This window comes from Macadamia integrifolia, unplaced genomic scaffold (assembly GCF_013358625.1).
Source record: "Macadamia integrifolia cultivar HAES 741 unplaced genomic scaffold, SCU_Mint_v3 scaffold100, whole genome shotgun sequence".
Lineage (NCBI taxonomy): Eukaryota > Viridiplantae > Streptophyta > Magnoliopsida > Proteales > Proteaceae > Macadamia > Macadamia integrifolia.
The window spans coordinates 649,641-669,406 of record NW_024868049.1 but is presented as its reverse complement, the minus strand read 5'-3'; the positions used below and the strand labels follow the sequence as shown (position 1 = coordinate 669,406).

At 43.6% G+C, this 19,766-nt stretch overlaps 1 protein-coding gene across 1 annotated transcript in view; it reads right to left on the bottom strand.

The window, feature by feature from the left end:
* Positions 1 to 426: 426 nt before the first annotated feature.
* Positions 427 to 19,766, bottom strand: part of LOC122062306 — a 30,881-nt gene continuing 11,541 nt past the window's right edge. The window contains exon 3 of the mRNA XM_042625911.1: positions 427 to 796. Within this exon, the coding sequence (XP_042481845.1) occupies positions 584 to 796 (213 nt within the window). The 3' untranslated portion in view covers positions 427 to 583. The remainder of the gene's footprint in view (positions 797 to 19,766) is intronic.

The window sequence follows — 19,766 nt, the reverse complement described above, 5'->3', positions numbered from 1 at the left end:
AATGCAACAATAAAAACTTCAGATTTGCAGACCATTTGTAAGCTAGTAACGAAAACCTGATTCCTACAAAACTGTAGTGGTCCATTTCATATTCTCATATGATACACTAACACTTTGTCATGTAATCAATATACCTCAGGCAAACACTAATGCCCAATTTCTATCCGTAGCTGTGACTAATTTATGGGTTTAAAAGCTAGGAGAACCCATAGCCCATCACTATCCCTAGCTATGAATAATTTATAGGTTTAAAAGCTAGGAGAACCCGTAGCCCATCACTATCATGCAAACACACACAAAATTACACTTTAATAATTGATTCGATAGACACACTTCCAACACTTACTTAGAAAGAGGACACATTAAAATCATAGAATCCAAGGAACAGCCGACTCTTTGGAATTAAGAATACTAAAGAAGAACATATAAATAAAACTCATTACCATTTCTAGATTATAATATACCATATAAAACTCACCAACATGTCCAAATATAACACCTTAAGTTGAAGGACTAAGCTGTTCCATAGATGAACAAGGAAAATTTATTTTACCAAACCAGCACATGAAAGGAATCAACAAACCTACTTGACTCCTACTTTAGACATTAGAAACCGGAGTTTATAATTTACTTCTATGAGATCAGAGGATTCCTTAAATGAGGCTGGTGGCTCAACTCCAGTGAAGAGATAGAGAGCCTTGAGTTCCTCCAAGCAGGTCGCATGTGGAGTGGCTTTATAACCCACTATTGTCCTCATCGCATCAATCTGCTCCCATATCTTCTCCTCACCGAGGACCTACCATAGAAAAACATGCATACAAGTGAGCAACCTGTGATCCAACTGAACTACGGTAACAATAGTATTCCAATCTTATACAGTTTGTGAGTGAAGACTGAAGACAACTGGACCTCAGGACATTCAACTTTGTTAAGTTCCAACAGCCATCTTGTCTTCACTCAAAAAAATTCTTTTCAGCTCATGCAGTGCCATATGGCCATATGCCATAAGTAATACAATTTTGTCTTCCCTTTCAGTCATGCCAAAAAAATAAATAAATAAATAAATAAAGGAAACTCTGATGTTCTCTTCGTCACTTCTATTGATGATCCAAAGTATTAGCCCCAGACTGACATGGGTATTTGGGTTTCCACTTTGGCCCTTTAATTCTCTTCTTTGCAGTTCAATTCCTTCTAATTACTATTAAATTATGTTTTTTTTTTTTTTTACCATGCTCCATTAAAATTACAACTTCTAAGATGGATGCAACTATGGATGGAAAACTAAAACTAGCACCTCCAGCTAGTATAAAAATTTTCCATTTCTAGAGCTGTTAAAATCTATTTCCTACTCACTCTACTTAAGGGTGTCAATTTTTTACCCAAAGAAAGGTGTCAATTTGGAACTGAAACAGAAGACCAAAACCGATACCAACCATTGGAATGTGTACCGAATCGAACCGAACCAAATAAGAATCGGTAATAGTTTTAGTACCAAGAAAATGAATCTTATTTGGTACGATACGATTTTGGTATCTAAGGAAAAACTGTTTGGTACCTACTCTCTACCCAAATCAAGTATACACATGTATAGTATTTGTATATTATGTATAACATATGGTTTATGAAACCCCATAAAAACCATACCAAGCGGAACTGAACCAAATAAGGAACTGTTTCTGAAACAGAATAAAAACCAAGTCAGTATGGCTTCGGCATTGAAAATGCATTCGAATTCTCAGTACAGTTTTGGTTTCTCCTTTCTGCCTCCTGCACTGAACAAAAACAATACCAATCAACACCCTAAACATTTCTACTAAGCCGAAAAGTATTTAGTTCAAAATCTATTTCAATTCATATTTGCTTTCTAAAAAAGATAATATAATTGCTTAAGGAGAAAGCTTGGTTGAAGACAATCAATGGTCATAAATCTTCCCCATTGCACGAAATCTGAACTACCCACAAGTCCCATATCTTCACTGTGGGTGAAGAGAAACTTGGGCCATTGTTTAATTTGTCACTGGTACCTTGATCCATTGTTTAATCTCACTGGTACCTCTCCAGCACCCTCGCTGGAGAGTATCCTAATATGATTATGTAACCAAGTTAAAATTCTTACCATAAATGCTAGTTATACATTTCAAACAACCTTCATTTTTTATACTCTCAAATTAGTCACCCAGTGAAGGAAGGACACATGGCACCCAACCGAGGTTAACCCACTATGACCATGACTCCAGAGATCAGAAGGAGGGGGAGACTGGAGTCCCCCTCAACTGATAGAGGCCACGAGGACTCTAATGACGTGAGGAGGAGGAGATACCCGGATAGGGAATATTCCCCATGAAGGTAGGAAGACGTATCCCAGTAGGACTCGAAAAAGGGGTAATCCTATAAGAAGGAACCCTAAAAGACAGAACGGGTAAGTCAAGACGCTCACACCATTACTCCTGTGAAAACACTGTTCTACGGGTCTCTAACTTAGGCGTCAGAGGACTAATCCGAAGCCACCTCTGGGCCTCTACCTTCTGTGCTTGTGCAGGATTGGCGCTCAGCCTCATACAGGTTCTCAGCAGTAACAGATTGGCACCGTTTGTGGGAATGACAGAATAATGGTGGGGAAAACCTACAATCGTAAGAAAACAAGAGCAACGCCGAGCATAAATATGAATTAGGGGGAACCTTCAAAATCTCTCCCCCCTTGGAAAACATCGGTGAAGAATGGGGAAACAATGATCAGGAAGGTTCTGCGAGGGACCAACGCTTAGCTAGACATTCGGTGCGTAGAGACAGTAATCCTCCACCCCCTCCTAGGGCGCAGGAATATGTAACTAAGGAGTATTTTGATGCCCTTCAGGAGAAGTATGACCAAATGGCCGAGACGATGAAGGAGGTCTCCAAGACCGTCTCTCAGAATACCAATGGAGCAGCGCGAGGCTCCCATGTTCAGCCAGAGCGGGTTCAAGACGAGGACCAAAGTAGTTTAGGGTAGATAAGATCTGGCCAGAATCCTCGAAATCGAATAACAAGGGAAAGCCCCACACCCAAAGAAAGGATGAGGTGCGCCACAGGGGCTAGGCATGAAGAACCATGCCAAGGAGACGGTCAAAGACATGAAGACCTAGGGTTGAAGCAGATGATCCTAGACTTGAAGGACAAAATTTGAAAGGTAGCAAAAAACCAGACAAGCACTCGCGAGTCGGACCTCACTAATGACACAGCTCTAGATGATGAGGTTATGAGGGATCCGCTCCCGATTGGATTTCATCTGCCCAAGTACAACACGTACGATGGGTCTGGGGGCCCCATCGATCATCTGGAAGGCTTCAAGGTCATGATGTAGTTTCATTGAGTCTTGGAAAACATCATGTGTCGCTTGCCTTTGATGTTCAGAGGAGCAGCGAGGCTATGGTACAACTGCCTATCGACGAAATCAATTCACAGCTTCAGTGATTTGAGTTACTTCTTCATGAAGGGATTCTCTAGCAGCCAACCCCTTCAAAAGAACACATTGAACCTGACAAATGTCAAACAATATGAAGGGGAGTCACTGCGAAATTACATGAAGCGCTTCCAGTAGGAGAAGATCACGATCAAAAGTTTGGACCCAAGGGAAGAGTTTACGGCCCTGTTGGGAGGCATCAAAGACAAAGAGCTAAAAAGGTCTCTGGCGAAGCACACACCAAGGGACCTAGCTGAGTTGAGGGCTCGGTGCGATAAGTACATTTAGATGGAGGAAACCGGGATCGGTACGATAAGTACATTTAGATGGAGGAAACCTTTCAGCCTGACAAAGAAGCTGAAGGGAAGGCGGGGAGGAAAAGGACCTCAAGATGTAATGACAAGCCTTCTAAATGCAAGAGATGAAAGTTCGAACGTGATCAGGCACCCAGCCCAGTCCGCTGAAGAAGTTTGAAAGGTATGCACCCCTAAACCGGAGATGGACGGACGTGCTAATGTAGATAAAAGACTCCCCGGATGCCAGAGCCATAAAGTGGCCAGGGAAGATGGGAAGACATCCCGAGAGGCGAAACATGGACAAATATTGCCACTTCCACGGGGACCATGACCACGACACCAAAGATTGTTGGCACCTGAAGGGAGAAATAGAAAGAATGATCTGAAGAGGATATCTGAGCCGATTTGTAGACCACGAAAAGGAAGATGCCCAAGATGGCAATGACCGTAGGGACAACCACCAAAGGGACAGCAGAGGCCGCCGCGAAAGAAGGGGGCCAGACCGCAGAGGCAATCAGGAACGACAAAGGGACCGAACACCCAAGGAAGCTGACCATTGCCCCCAGGATGATCATAAAAGCCCAACTAGGGTTATAGAAACTATCAGTGGAGGCTTGGCTGCTGGAGAAAGTTTCATCTCGGCCAGGAAAGCAAAGGCCTATGCAAAAAGCGTACATGTGGACGAATGGTCAAACAAGAAGGCAAGGACAGGGATGGTTATCTCGTTCCCGGATGATGATCTGGAAGGGGTGCAGACACCACATGACGATGCCTTGGTAATCACCATGACCCTAGCCGATTATAGAGTAAAAGGATCTTGGTGGATAACGACAACTCAGCTGATATCCTGTTCCTCGAAGCTTTCCAGATGATGGACTAGACAGAGAAAATTTGAAGAAGGTTGAATACCCGTTACAAGGGTTCTCGAGTGCCCCGGTTAAAGTAGAGGGGTCAGTCAAGCTGCCAGTAAGGGTCGGCATCGAAGACCGCCACGTAACAGTCATGATCAACTTCCTGGTAGTGGACATCACTTCGGCGTACAACGCCATACAAGGAAGAGTTGGCTTAAACCTGCTAAAGACTGTCGTCTCCACACCACATCTCAAGATGAAGTTCTCAACCAAGAATGGGGTCGGCGAATGTCGAGGTGATCAAGAGGCGTCCTGGAAGTGCTACACCACCACCTTATAGGGAAAAGAAAAGGTAGGCGAGGTGCTCCCAATAGAAGATTTACGCGACGACACCAATTATCAAAGGGGGGAATCGGCTAAGGAGCTGATACAAGTTGACATCGAAGAAGGGGATAACACTCGCCAATTCCAAGTTAGGCCCTTAATGCCAAGGCAACAATGAGAAAAGCTCATCTCATTACTACGAGAAAATTCTAACGTCTTCTCCTGGTTAACCTTGGACATGCCTGGAATAGCTCGAGAGGTAATAGAGCATCGTCTGAGTGTTGACTCGACCAAGAAGCCAGTACAACAGAAGAAGAGGACCTTCGCCCCCGAGAGGCAGCAGAAGATAGATGAAGAGATAGAGAAGTTTCTAAAGGCTAAGTTCATCCATGAAATCCGATACCCTGAATGGGTATCCAATGTGGTGATGGTCCTGAAGGCAAACGGGAAATAGAGGATATGCATCGACTTCACAGATTTAAACAAGGCCTGCCCAAAGGACAGCTATCCCCTGTCGAAGATAGACATGCTCATCGATGCCACTTCAAGACATGAGGCATTGAGCTTCATAGATGCATACTCAGGGTACAATCAGATCAAGATGTGTGAGGCCGATGTCCCAAAGACGTCCTTTGTAACCAAAGGGGGGCTGTATTGCTATGAAGTGATGCCCTTCGGGCTAAAAAATGTAGGGGCCACTTACCAAAGGTTAGTGAACAAGATCTTCAAAGGGATGATTAGCAAGACCATGGAGGTATACATGGATGACATGCTTGTGAAAATCCTGAAGGCATAACACCATATCCAAGACTTAGAGAAGGCATTCCAAGTACTGAGGCAATACGACATGAAGCTGAACCCAATGAAGTGCACATTCGGAGTAGCATCGGGAAATTTCCTTGCCTTTATCGTCTCGAAAATGGGGATCGAAGCCAACTTGATGAAAATACAGGTCATTTGAGATATGAAGTCCCCACAAAATGTGAAGCAAGTCCAAGAATTGACAGGCAGAGTTGCCGCCCTGGGATGGTTCATATCTCGGTCTGCTGACAAGTGCCTTCCATTCTTCAGAACCCTTAAGGGATCCAAAAATTTGGAGTGGACGGAGGAGTGCGAGAAGGCCTTCGAGCAGCTGAAGGAGTACTTAGCGACACCCCCGCAAGCCCAACACTGGGGATACCTTGCAGTTATACCTAGCTATATCGGTAGTGGCAGTAAGTGCGGTATTGATAAAGGAAGAAGGAAGACAACAACGGCCAATATACTATGTTAGCCTAACACTTTTGGATGCAGAAACAAGATACAGGAAGATGGGGAAGGTGGCATATGCCTTTGCGATAGTGGCAAGAAAGCTAAGGCCCTATTTTCAATCACACACAGTAGGTGTGCTCACAGACGAACCCCTGAAGAAGATACTGCAGAGGCTGGATATGTCCGATCGATTGGTAAACTGGGCCATAGAGTTGGGAGAATTTAACATCCAATATAAATTGAGGATGGAAATAAAAGCACAAGCCCTAGTGAACTTCATAGCCGAGATACCAATCCCAGATGAACCCCAGGAGCTTATCGAGGATCGAAAGTCGAAGGCTTAGACATTGTATGTGGATGGTGCATCCAACAGAATGGGAAGCGGTGCAGGGATCATACTAATTAGTCCCAAAGGATTCAAGATCGAATATGCCCTACGGTTTGACTTCAGTGCCTCTAATAACGAAGCTGAATACGAAGAACTGATAGCCGAAATTAATCTGGCACGGGCTTTGATGGCACAAGAGCTGGTGGTGCACAGTGACTCGTAACTCGTGGTGCAACAAGTGAATGGAGACTATAAAGGAAAGAAATATAAGATGGCTGAATACCTGAGGACGGTGCGAGAGAAAGTGAAAGCCTTCAAGGGGTTCGAGATAAAGCAGGTACCGTGGGTGAAGAATGACAGTGCAGATGCATTGTCGCAATTGGCCACCTCTAACTTCATGAACCTCGGATGTTCGGTATATTTCGAGGTATTACCTCAACTAAGCACCAAAAGTGCCCAAGAGGTATTACCCGTTAATAAGAACAACCCTAGCTAGATGGATCCCATAATCAAGTACCTAAAGGAAGGAGTGCTCCCTGAGGATCGGGACGAAGTGAAGAAGGTACAAATGAGGTCAGTACGGGTCCTATTGAAGGATGAGACGTTGTACAAGATAGGGTTCACCACACCATACCTAAAGTGCTTAGACCCTGGTGATGCCGAATATGCTCTTCGAGAGGCGCACAAAGGGATATGTGGCCAACATATGGGAACCCAGGCCTTGGCCCACAAAGTGTTGAGGCAGGGCCTATTCTGGCCGACCATGAGGAAGGATGCAGAGGAGTTCGTCAGGAAGTGCATAAAGTGCCAAATTTTTGCCTCCATCCCATGGCAGCATGCCACTGAGCTTTCCTCCCTGTCAAGCCCTATACCATTTGTCATGTGGGGAATGGACATCCTGGACCCACTCCCCCTGGCCACGAAATAGAGAAAGTTTGTTGTGGTGACGATAGACTACTTCACAAAGTGGGCAGAAATTGAAGCACTGGCTACAATATCCAAAAAGAATATAAGGGACTTCTTTGAGAGGACGGTGGTCTATCGATAAAGGATCCCTCGGGTGGTGGTAACGGACAATGGAACTCAATTTGTTAACCCAACTTTTGGTTTGTTTTGTGAGGCCCTCGATATTGACCACAGGAAAACATCCATCGGTTATCCATCGACCAACGGATTGACGGAGGTAACCAGTCGTACCCTGCTCTAAAGAATAAAGAAAAGACTAGATGATGCCAAGGAATTATGGGCAGAAGAGCTACATAACATCTTTTGGGCCTACCGCACAACTGAAAGATCAGCCACCGGAGAAACACCCTTCAATTTAACTTACGACATTGAAGTTGTGCACCCAGTTGAGGTTGGAGCCATGACCCATCGAGTTTGGTACTATGATAAAGAAGAAAACGATAAAGGGCTCCGAGATAATCTAGACCTTCTGAATAAAGTATGAGAAACCTCACAGAAAGGATCGCAGCTTACCAGCAGAAGGTTGCAAGGCATTACAAATCAAAAATCTGAAGAAATGAGTTCAGAATGGGTGACCTCGTCCTAAGAAGGGCGGAGGTATCAGACCCGAAGCATCAAGGAAAGTTAGCTCCAAATTGGGAAGGACCTTACAAAGTCACCAGGATAATACGATCAGGGTCCTATCACCTGGAAACTACGGGGGGAGAAAGGGTACCCCGATCATGGTACTCGAAGAACTTGAGAGAATTCTATCAGTAGCTGTGGCGAGCACATTTGCACATTTTCTTAGTCGTTTTGTTAGTCATTTTTTACACTTAATATCGGTTGCTTGTTAAACACTTTCAATCTATAGTGTTCCATCCCCGAGCTTTTCAGAGGATTTTTTATATACAAGCTGGTTTACGACAATCAATTTAGGGTAATAGTTATGGTTAAAAAAGGGGTACCTCGGTTAGGTGCTCAGGCTAAGGCCGAGCAGACCTGGCCGAAGGTCCAAGGCTCTATTGGGTGCTCGACCAAGGCCGAGCATACCCAACAGAAGGTCCAAGCCAAAGTTCATGGTCTTTCCCTCGGATTAGGGGCTCATGCTAAAGCCAAGATAACCTAATCGAAGGTCCACATCTCGATTGTGTCCCTCAACCTTCAGATCCAAAGGAAATATCCTCGACTGAAGCCGAATGAAAACTCGACACTGGTGAAATTCTACTTATGAAGGAGCTTCGGCTTTCATCAGACCAAGAAACATACTAGGGCATCGTCCATGCTTCAGATAGCCCGAAGCACAAATTATACTTAAGAAAAATTGGCATAAAAGCTTCGACCTTCATCCCTATCTACGGGCCAAAGGACTCCTGACGGTCCTATGGATTCGAGACTGAACGTTGGGAATGCAAGAAAGAGAAAGGGAATGAAGACAATATGAAAAGTAGGAAGATCCATAAGTCCATTCATAAAGGCTCGAAGGCCGAAGTTACAAAAAAGGCCCGAAGGCCTAAGTTACAAAAAAGGCTCGAAGGCCAAAGAGAAAAAAGAAGCAGAAGAACGGCCGAAGGCCACCCAACTACACAAGTAGGACTGAAGGCTGAAAAGAATAAAAAGAAGTGCCTCATGGAGCATCTGTTGGAAGGATGGCCTCATCCTCGGCAGGGTCGGTGACATATCAATTGGAGTCTCCACGCCCAGGATTCAGGGGGACTTCATGAGACAGTTGGACCCCCTCTCCCTCACTGCCACTCTCCTCGTCGTCTGTGACCTCGATGGCTGTTGGAGCTGCACCGACATCCTCTTTCTCAAAGATGAGGCCGCTCCCCTCAAAAGATATCTCGAGGTGATGTTCAAGGACCCAGTCTCAAACATCGGTAGTGCCCATGATAAACCCAGGGGAAATGGCGTGCTTGACCACATGTCGAAAGTCCTCAAAAGCCTTATAGCTTTTAATGGCTCAAGCTTCGGCTTCTTTCAGCTTTACAGCCATCTGCGCCTCCAGCTCCTTGAGCTTCTAATCTCAATCCTGCTGAGTGTGGAGGAGGTCGGCCTCCAGATGCTCCACCTTTTCCAAGAGGACTGTACGCTCCTTTTTTAGGGTCAACTTCTCATGCTCGGACACTTCAAGGTCCAAGGGCCAGGGCCTCGGCTCGGATAGTCAGTTGGCCCACCTAGTTCTGAGCCTGAAAGAGATCAACAGTTAGAAAAAGATAGCAATGAAAAAGGAAAAATTCAAAGCTGAAAGCCAAAGATTACTGCTGCCATAAACACGTAAGTACTAATGACCATAGCCTTGGTCCCCTGGCTTTGGGCCTCGGTGGCATCTCCAAGTAGGCTCCCCTTCTGCACAAGCTCTCGAGTAACTCTCCCGATGGACAGTGTCTTATCCTCCTTAATGGACCACCGAGGGACAAAATCGACTTCAGCCTGAGATTGGCTCGCTCTCGAGCTTTAAAAATCTGTATCAGGAGAGGCAGCCCGAGGAGGGGATATACCGCGTCTGGGGGCCACTAGTGCCAGGACAGCCTCAGCAGTGGGACCGTCAGCTTTGGGCTTCTTCTTCGAGAGGGCATTGGAAGTAGAAGCCCCCCTTTTTCCCCCTTCTTCTGTTGTCTATGTTGGGCATCTTAGGCCCTAGCTTCCCTCAGTTGTGCCTGCCTCTCGGCCGCGGCCGCCCTGGCTTCCCTCAGTTGTGTCTGCCTCTCGGCCGCGGCCGCCCTGGCTTCTGCGCTAGAGAGTTGCACTGCAATGAAGACTGTCAAGATCAGTACGAGGAAAAGACAATCTGAAGCAAAAATAGTCTCAGGCAAACCTAGGACTCACCCAGGCTAAGCGCGAACCAAAACAGAAAGGCATCAAACTGGAGGCTACTGGACTCGATAGGCCGATGAAGGGTCTTGTCCTTAGCCATCGACAATGACTCTGTATCTGTACCGAAGAGGGCAGGTGCAGAGTTCACGTCCTTCAAATCAGGGATGTCCTAAGTATTACCGAGGGGGAACCCCTCTGGCACCCTCACAAAAAAATACTTTAACTTCCAACCATGTATTGAGGTCAGGTATTGGTTCAAAAGCCAGAGATATTTCCTAGGGCAGAAGTAGTACCAGCCCGAATTCCCCTTGCTAGAACCGAGAGATAGACAACTAAGGAAGAGAGGAAGGGAGAGGGGTCTCCCCATCCGAGAGAAGAAGATGATGAAGCTAAGAACCTATCGCCACCCATTTGGGGTCAGCTGGGCTGGACAAATGCCATAGTGCCGAAACACTTGGCTAAAGAAAGGATGGAGAGGAAGTCGAAGCCCATCTTTGAAGGCATCCTGATAGAAGCAAAGCTCCTTAGGGTTTCTGTAGCTAGCTCTATCCTCAGGCTTCGGTATTCGAAGGATGAACTTGTCCTCGATACTACAGGAAGCACGAAGCTCCGCTAGTTCGTCTTCGATCATGGTGGACACGATATTCCTGGCCTCAACAACCAGGAACTCGTTTGCCTAGGCTCGGGACTCGAGAAGCCCCTCCCTGATACCTTCACCACTCAGGTCACTGGTAGTGGAAGAAGAGGAGGCACCCAAAGATGTGGATGTGGAGGACGAGTCCGAGGACATCCCTCGGATCCACCCACAGCTTCGATGCCTAGACACTGCACCCTCAGAAGATGAGGGGCTACTACCTAAAGAGTTCAACATGAACTTACTTCTGAAATCACTGTGGCCGAATCGAAGATCGGAGGATGGTTAAGGATGAAGGACGAAAGGTCTGAGAAATGAGGAGAAGATGACAAAATGAGAGAAAGAGGCACTATTTATAGGCAAAGGGGCTGCGATACGACTCCCCATGTCACAACCCGTTCACACAGAACCGGACCGGTGACCGAGTTAACTCCGATTAACCCAAACCTGCCAGGATCATCTGATACAGTACCCCACCACAGCATACCCACATCTAAGATAAGTGTTCAAAAGTTCAGCGGAAGACTTAAATTACCTGTAGATATCCCCAATATACTTGATACCCAAATTGTAGTATATAGCTAAGTACATATGGGCCCGCAGGCATGATATTTACATAAAAAGAATAACAATTTATGTATCAAGTACCAAAAAGGGGGGTCATCAAAAGAATAAAAAAGCAAAATCTTGTACGGTGTCAATACTACGGTCCCGCAGCACGGCCCTCGTACATGCAGTCAACACCGTGCTCATACTCCTCGGGGACCCGCCAATCCTCAACGGAAAACTCGACAGTGGGGCCCAACTCCTGATCTTCAGGCGGTGACCTGCAAAATCATCTAAAAGAGGTGCGCACGTGGGATGAGCTCACTAGCTCAGTAAGTGAAAAGAAAGACCACACAACAATCACATCCATATGCACTATATGCTATGCAATTAATTTTAAATCTTATCCACCTAAACAACATTTCTAAGCCTTTGGTTATGTGCTACTTACAACCACAGTGCGCGTATGCCCTGGGTACGAGCCGTGAACTCCATCCCACGATACGCCCATAGGGTTGTTGGAGAAAGCCCACCGTGAGTACTTGGAAAAGTAAAGCATGCTGACTACCGGCTCTCAACAAAAAAGTAAATGACAGAAAAGTAAAGGTGCTAACCCCAGCAATTTAAAAGCAGTATGATTGGCCCTCTTGAATATACCACTGAGGTTACCGACTGTCCTAATGACCAGTCGGGCGTATGTCTAATCGCCACAGTGACCTGACAACCGCGACCACTACTTCCCCCCAAGTGATAACCCAACACCTCAACCCCTGTTGGGAAGGTTCATAGCACTGGAAAATGATAATCCTAAACCGTATGCTCCTATATGACAAAGTACGATTGCATAGTACCACTGCGTCCCATACCACGGGCCACCAATGCACTCGTTTTCAAGCCGACTGTGACGTCTAGTCTAATAATGCATCATGCACAGTAATCCAATCGCTCATCACATAAGCACATCAATCATTTAACATTGAGAATGTAAGGCACAACACACATATCATAAATCATTAATTTAAAATACACAAGCAAATGCACACGAATGGCATACGAGGATGACTAATCTACACATAATTTGCATGATGACATAGCTAGTCTAGATACAATTTAATGGTGCAAAACAATCCTTAAAATAAGGTCAAATGTCCTCTCCCCACTTACCTGTTGGGTACAAAAGCTCACATTCGGTACGGGTGAGATCCGGCGTGAGAAACGTAAATTCTAGTTGAACCTATCATAAGCGAATGGGTTTAGCATTTCACCACCTTGGGGTCAAAACTAACAATGTTTGATTTTTAAATCATGTTTAAAATCATAAAAGATGATTGCCCGTCCGTTTTGGGCCCATTCGGGCTCAAAAATCCGACCGAGGGGCCAACAGGTGGGCCAGACAGTCCACGTGACATCACCCACCGGTCTTCACAGGTGGGCCGAATAGCCTGCCGGTTGAACCGGTGGGCCCCATTAGGAAGGTGGCTTAGCCAGTCGGTGTTCGCCCACCTGTGGGGGCAGAAATTTACTTTCTTCCTTGAAACGTTTCTCAACCTTGGGGAAACCAAATGGGGCTATTCCAATCACATTTTCCACACATTTAAGGTCTTATAAGATGATTCTAACCTAGATCTAAGTTAGATTTAAGGATTGAAAAGCCATCTTACCTTCTTTGCTCAAGAACTCTTCCAAAATCTCAAAATCACCTCTTAACTCAAGAAATCCCCAATGCTTCTCAAATCTTGTAAACACTTCTTTAAACCTTCAAAATCAACACATAGACCATCTATTAAACCTTAGATTCATCATCTCAAGTGGGATTTACAAGATCTCAAGGAACTCTACCCAAATCAAGGGTTTCACTTGGGGTTTGGTGAAAATTTAAGAAATATAGCTATCGCTCACCTCAAATTGTAGATCTCGTGTTGGGGATCACTTTTCCGGTGTTGGAATGAGAAGATCAAACCTCAGCGTCACTTAAAATCATTTCTTCCTCCTCTTTCTTTCCCTTTCTTCTTCTTTATTCTCTTTTCTTCCTTTCTTTTCTCTCTCCTTTTTACTCTTCTCACCAACTCTCTAATGCAATAAATGAGAAAAAGAGAAACACAATAAGTACTATTTATACTTAGAGAATATCTAGTAACCACATGGGTGGGTCACTCAGGTGGGCGGGTTCGCCCACCTGTGACCGCCCACCTGCTGGTCAAAACTTAGCCAAACAATTGAGATTTCGATGGAATTTGACTCTCGGCATGTATCTCTCTCAGTACAAGATATATAATATGTATACACTTTAGGATATGGCTACGTACCAGCATAACCTTATGATACGTGCATGTACATGAATTGGGTACACCCGTCTCCTCTAGCACTGACTCGGACTTGTTTGGCCAACCTATGTTCAAAGTCACCCTTGCCATCATGGTCCATGAGGAACCCACCTTAACCCTCTCTGGTTCGGGTCCTGCATGGTTAAACCGGGTCAACCGTGTAATTAAACCAGGTTTTAAAAATGGGGTATCACATTTATCCCCCCCCTTTTTGAAAATTTTGTCCTCGAAATTGGCGTACCTGGTTGTTCGAAAAGATGAGGGTACTTGGCTTGGATTTCATCCTCTTTCTCCCAAGATGCTTCTTCAAGTGAATGATTATCCCATCACACCTTTACGAAGGAAATGGAGCAGTTGCGAAGGGTATTCACTTTTTGGTCCAAGATTTCAGCTGGTTGTTCTTTATAGGTCATATCAGCTTCTAGATATTCTGGTTCCACGGGTAACACATGCGATGGATCGTAAATGTATTGCTTCAGCATGGATACATGGAATACATTATGAACATTTCTGAGTGAAGGTGGAAGAGCAAGCATGTAGGCTACTGAGCCAACCCAAGTCAAAATCTCAAATGGTCCAATGTATCTCGGGCTCAACTTACCCTTTCTATGGAATCTATGTAACCCTTTAGTAGGAGAAATCTTGAGAAACACCTTTTCTCCTGCTTGAAACTTAATGTCTTTCCTGCGGGTGTCTGCATAACTCTTTTGACGTGACTGAGTTGCCTTAATCCTTTCTCGAATAACATCGACCTTGTCACATGTCATCTGTATCATTTCGGGTCCTAATATTCGGCGTTCGCCTGCCTCATTCCAATACAGAGGAGTTCTACACTTCCTACCATATAATGCCTCATATGGAGCCATCCCAATTGTAGCTTGATAACTGTTGTTATAGGCAAACTCCATAAGGGGTATATATTCTTCCCGACTACCACCCATTTCCATTGCACATGCCCTGAGCATGTCTTCTAATATTTGTATGGTTTGCTCTGACTAACCATCAGTCTGTGGGTGGAAAGCAGTACTCAAGTTCAATTGTGATCCCAAAGCATGCTGGAAACTTTTTCAAAATCTGGAAGTGAACCTTGGGTCCCTATCTAACACAATGCTCACTAGCACTCCATGCAAGCGCACTATGTTATCCATATAAAGTTGTGCTAACTTGGCCATAGAGAATTTGGTCTTGATGGGAATGAAATGAGCAGTCTTAGTAAGCCGATCAACTATCACCCAAATCGCATCCATCCCCTTAGGTGTGCATGGTAGTCCGGTGACAAAGTCCATCGTAATATAGGCTTAGAGGCTTGCCACCAAGAGTTGGCTTCATTCTTGAGTTGCAGCCCTGCATAAATAAGCTTCTGTGCCTCAGTGCACTCAATTACCGTAAATATCTTTTCCAGCTCTTGGATCCACTGGTCCGGCTTTAGAGGATCACTCCCCACCTTAGAGAATACAGGTGGTAAGTTCCTCTTGAAAGATTCCACTACTTTTGTCGTATTATTCATCGACAGGTAATTGGGTGCATATGCCGGATAGTAAGGGTACAGAGAGGGCACCATATACGGAGGAGTGCTGAGTGGTAGAATTGGAGGTGTACCTCCGACTTGTGGTCCCATACCAGACCCTACCGGTGGGTCTTGTGGAGTAATTATCCGAGGATGTTGACCAGGTTGAGGAAGGTCTAACTGTTGCTGTATAGCAGCCATAAATGTCTGTTGCTGCTGGAGCATTTGTTGCTGGAAGGCTTCCTGTGACTGCTGAACTATGGTCGCAACATCACTCGGGGTGATGACAGGTGGAGGATCTAGAAGTGTGGTCAATGGTGGGTCCCTTTGTGCCACACCCTGGTCAATGGTTTCTTGAGGTTGTGGAAGTGGGATTTTCCCCATAGAATGAGACCTTCAAGGATTTGGTGGTCAACCGATAGGACGAGGACCACGTGAGGTACCTCGTGCATTGCTACCGGATCTAGTGCGTACCATCGTGCCCTTGCACCTGGAACATACCATACACAAAACATTGGTTAAGTACCTTAGAATTTACATAAGCATATAATCATATGCCAACACACGGGGTATTGTAGTGTATGATGTCTTGCATCTAGCCACAGCTTAGCCCCGAAAGTACTGTGCTAGCGCTTCGACAAGCAGGACAATGGTCCTGATCGATTTTTTTTTCATTATTATATATATATATATATATATTATTATTACTTTTTTTTTCCTCCCAATCGGCGGGCTGCCACCGACGGGGCAACCACCGGCGGGTAGCTCAGGTCGGGCTCGTCGGTCCAACCCGAGGCGGAAAGGTAAAGGGGCTTTTAAGCCCCTTTCCCCCTCATTTCTCCCATCTTCTCCCTTGGCTCACTCAGGGCGATTTTTTGAGGGTTTCTTGGCGCGTCCACTAGCGATTTCACTCAACGATTCCAGGGATTTTGGAAGATCTAAGTGCCTTTCACTCTCAAGTAAGTCTCTTTTCCATTTCTCTTCTTGAAACATATGTTTTGGATGTTGAATCCATTTATACTTCCAAAAACTTGATTTTTTTCCATGTTTCTTTCCATAGAATAATCATTCCATGAGAACATGATGCTTCCTTTGTGACTCATTCATAGTTTTGGGCTTTAGCACCCAATCTATGAGAGAAAATCCCAAACCGTGCCCTAATTTCTCCAAATTTGGGGTTTTCTTCTATCTCTACCCTTTTCTTCCCAACTAACAACTCAAATGAGATTTCTTATCCTTGATTTGCACTTACAATGTTGGAAATATCATGGAAACTTGTATATGCTTGCAATCCCATCTCTTTTCCATGAAAATCCATCTCTTTTCCATGAAAATCCATCTCTTTTGTGTTAGGTTTCTTGAAAAAAAAAATTTCTGGGGTTTTTATGATTCTCTTCACTTCATTCCATACTTGTGAACAACTTTGAATCACTTACCATTAATTTTTGGTGCAATGATGTTTGTCTTACACTTTGAATCCATACTTGTGAACAACTTTGAATCTCTCTCATTCCTTGCACCTCAATGTCATAATAGAAAATTTCTTTGTATATTCTTGATTGTATAATGATAGGCATGACTATCATTGACATGTAAGATTCAAGTTCTACACTTTTATGGGATTTTCATTCTCTTGGATTGAACTTGCACATTGAATTTGGGGCTTTCCATCACTTCTCACTTGCCATGCTTTATACTCCTTTGTTACTTTTCTATTTTGCAACATGCTAGTGGATGTCATGTTTTGGGGGTTTCCTCCTATTCATTTCTCCATGGCTTAATCACCCCTCTTTTTATAATGATCCACATTATGTACTTAGGTGTATTTACATGTGCTTGCTCACCCACCTATTTATTTCCTTTGTTATGCCCTAATTTCTCCAAATTCGGGGTTTTCTTCTATCTCTACCCTTTTCTCCCCAACTAACAACTCAAATGAGATTTCTTATCCTTGATTTGCACTTATAATGTTGGAAATATCATGGAAACTTGTATATGCTTGCAATCCCATCTCTTTTCCATGAAAATCCATCTCTTTCCCATGAAAATCCATCTCTTTTGTGTTAGGTTTCTTGAAAAAAAAAATTCTGGGGTTTCTATGATTCTCTTCACTTCATTCCATACTTGTGAACAACTTTGAATCACTTACCATTAATTGTTGGTGCAATGATGTTTGTATTACACTTTGAATCCATACTTGTGAACAACTTTGAATCTCTCTCATTCTTTGCACCTCAATGTCATAATAGAAAATTTCTTTGTATATTCTTGATTGTATAATGATAGGCATTACTATCATTGACGTGTAAGATTCAAGTTCTACACTTTTATGGGATTTTCATTCTCTTGGATTGAACTTGCACATTGAATTTGGGGCTTTCCATCACTTCTCACTTGCCATGCTTTATACTCCTTTGTTACTTTTCTATTTTGCAACATGCTAGTGGATGTCATGTTTTGGGGGTTTCCTCCTATTCATTTCTCCATGGCTTAATCACCCCTCTTTTTATAATGATCCACATTATGTACTTAGGTGTATTTACATGTGCTTGCTCACCCACCTATTTATTTCCTTTGTTATGCCCTAATTTCTCCAAATTTGGGGTTTTCTTCTATCTCTACCCTTTTCTCCCCAACTAACAACTCAAATGAGATTTCTTATCCTTGATTTGCACTTATAATGTTGGAAATATCATGAAAACTTGTATATGCTTGCAATCCCATCTCTTTTCCATGAAAATCCATCTCTTTCCCATGAAAATCCATCTCTTTTGTGTTAGGTTTCTTGAAAAAAAAAATTCTGGGGTTTCTATGATTCTCTTCACTTCATTCCATACTTGTGACACTTTGTCACTTACCTTATGTTGGTGCTGATGTTTTGTTTACACTTTGATCCATATTTGTGAAACTTTGATCTCTCTATTCTTTGCATCCATGTCTCATATAGAAATTTTTGTATATCTGATTGTCTTATTAGGCTCTATCCTGAGTGTTAAGATTCAGTTCCACTTTTTATGGGTTTTCATTTCTTAGGATTGGACTTGCAATTGGATTTGGGGTTTCCTATTCTGCTTGCCTGCTTTTTACTCCTTTGTTCTTTTCTATTTTTGCAACTGCTATGTTGATGTCCTGTTTGGGGTTTTCTCTATTCTTTCTCCATGGTTATCACCCTCTTTTAATGATCCACATTATGTACTTAGGTGTATTTACATGTGCTTGCTCACCCACCTATTTATTTCCTTTGTTATGCCCTAATTTCTCCAAATTCGGGGTTTTCTTCTATCTCTACCCTTTTCTCCCCAACTAACAACTCAAATGAGATTTCTTATCCTTGATTTGCACTTATAATGTTGGAAATATCATGGAAACTTGTATATGCTTGCAATCCCATCTCTTTTCCATGAAAATCCATCTCTTTCCCATGAAAATCCATCTCTTTTGTGTTAGGTTTCTTGAAAAAAAAAATTCTGGGGTTTCTATGATTCTCTTCACTTCATTCCATACTTGTGAACAACTTTGAATCACTTACCATTAATTGTTGGTGCAATGATGTTTGTATTACACTTTGAATCCATACTTGTGAACAACTTTGAATCTCTCTCATTCTTTGCACCTCAATGTCATAATAGAAAATTTCTTTGTATATTCTTGATTGTATAATGATAGGCATTACTATCATTGACGTGTAAGATTCAAGTTCTACACTTTTATGGGATTTTCATTCTCTTGGATTGAACTTGCACATTGAATTTGGGGCTTTCCATCACTTCTCACTTGCCATGCTTTATACTCCTTTGTTACTTTTCTATTTTGCAACATGCTAGTGGATGTCATGTTTTGGGGGTTTCCTCCTATTCATTTCTCCATGGCTTAATCACCCCTCTTTTTATAATGATCCACATTATGTACTTAGGTGTATTTACATGTGCTTTCTCACCCACCTATTTACTTCCTTTGTTATGCAACATCCTTACTTATCATTATTTCTTCTCTTTTCTTACTAGGATGTCTTCTTGCAAGGGCAAGGAACCCGCATCTTCTTCCAATAGACGTAGGGCCATAACTTCAAAACGGAAGGGTGTAGGGACTAGTTCCCCAGCCCTTTGCACAAGGCAACAAGGACATGCCCCCATAGATCCTCTAGACTATGATGAGGGACTCTTCCGGAGTTTGAGGGCGGAAGCTAATTGGCAGACCTTTCTAAAGAAGTCTGTGATGATGGAAAAAACTGTGGTAACTTGTGATTTCAACAAGATTCAACTACAAGAACACCTGGTTCTTGTAGGGATTGGCTTGGCAGTCCATCCTGAACATTGACCACCCATGCTATGGACACCTGGTTCAAAGATTTTACTGTAATTTGGAGGTCTCTTACCAGTATGGGGAGTACTCAATCACCAGCATGGTGAAGGGGGTGAACATTCGTTTAACTATGGACACTCTTGCTAGTATTTTAGATATTTCATCAATTGGGCATCAATTCTATAGCCCCCCAAGGAGTAAG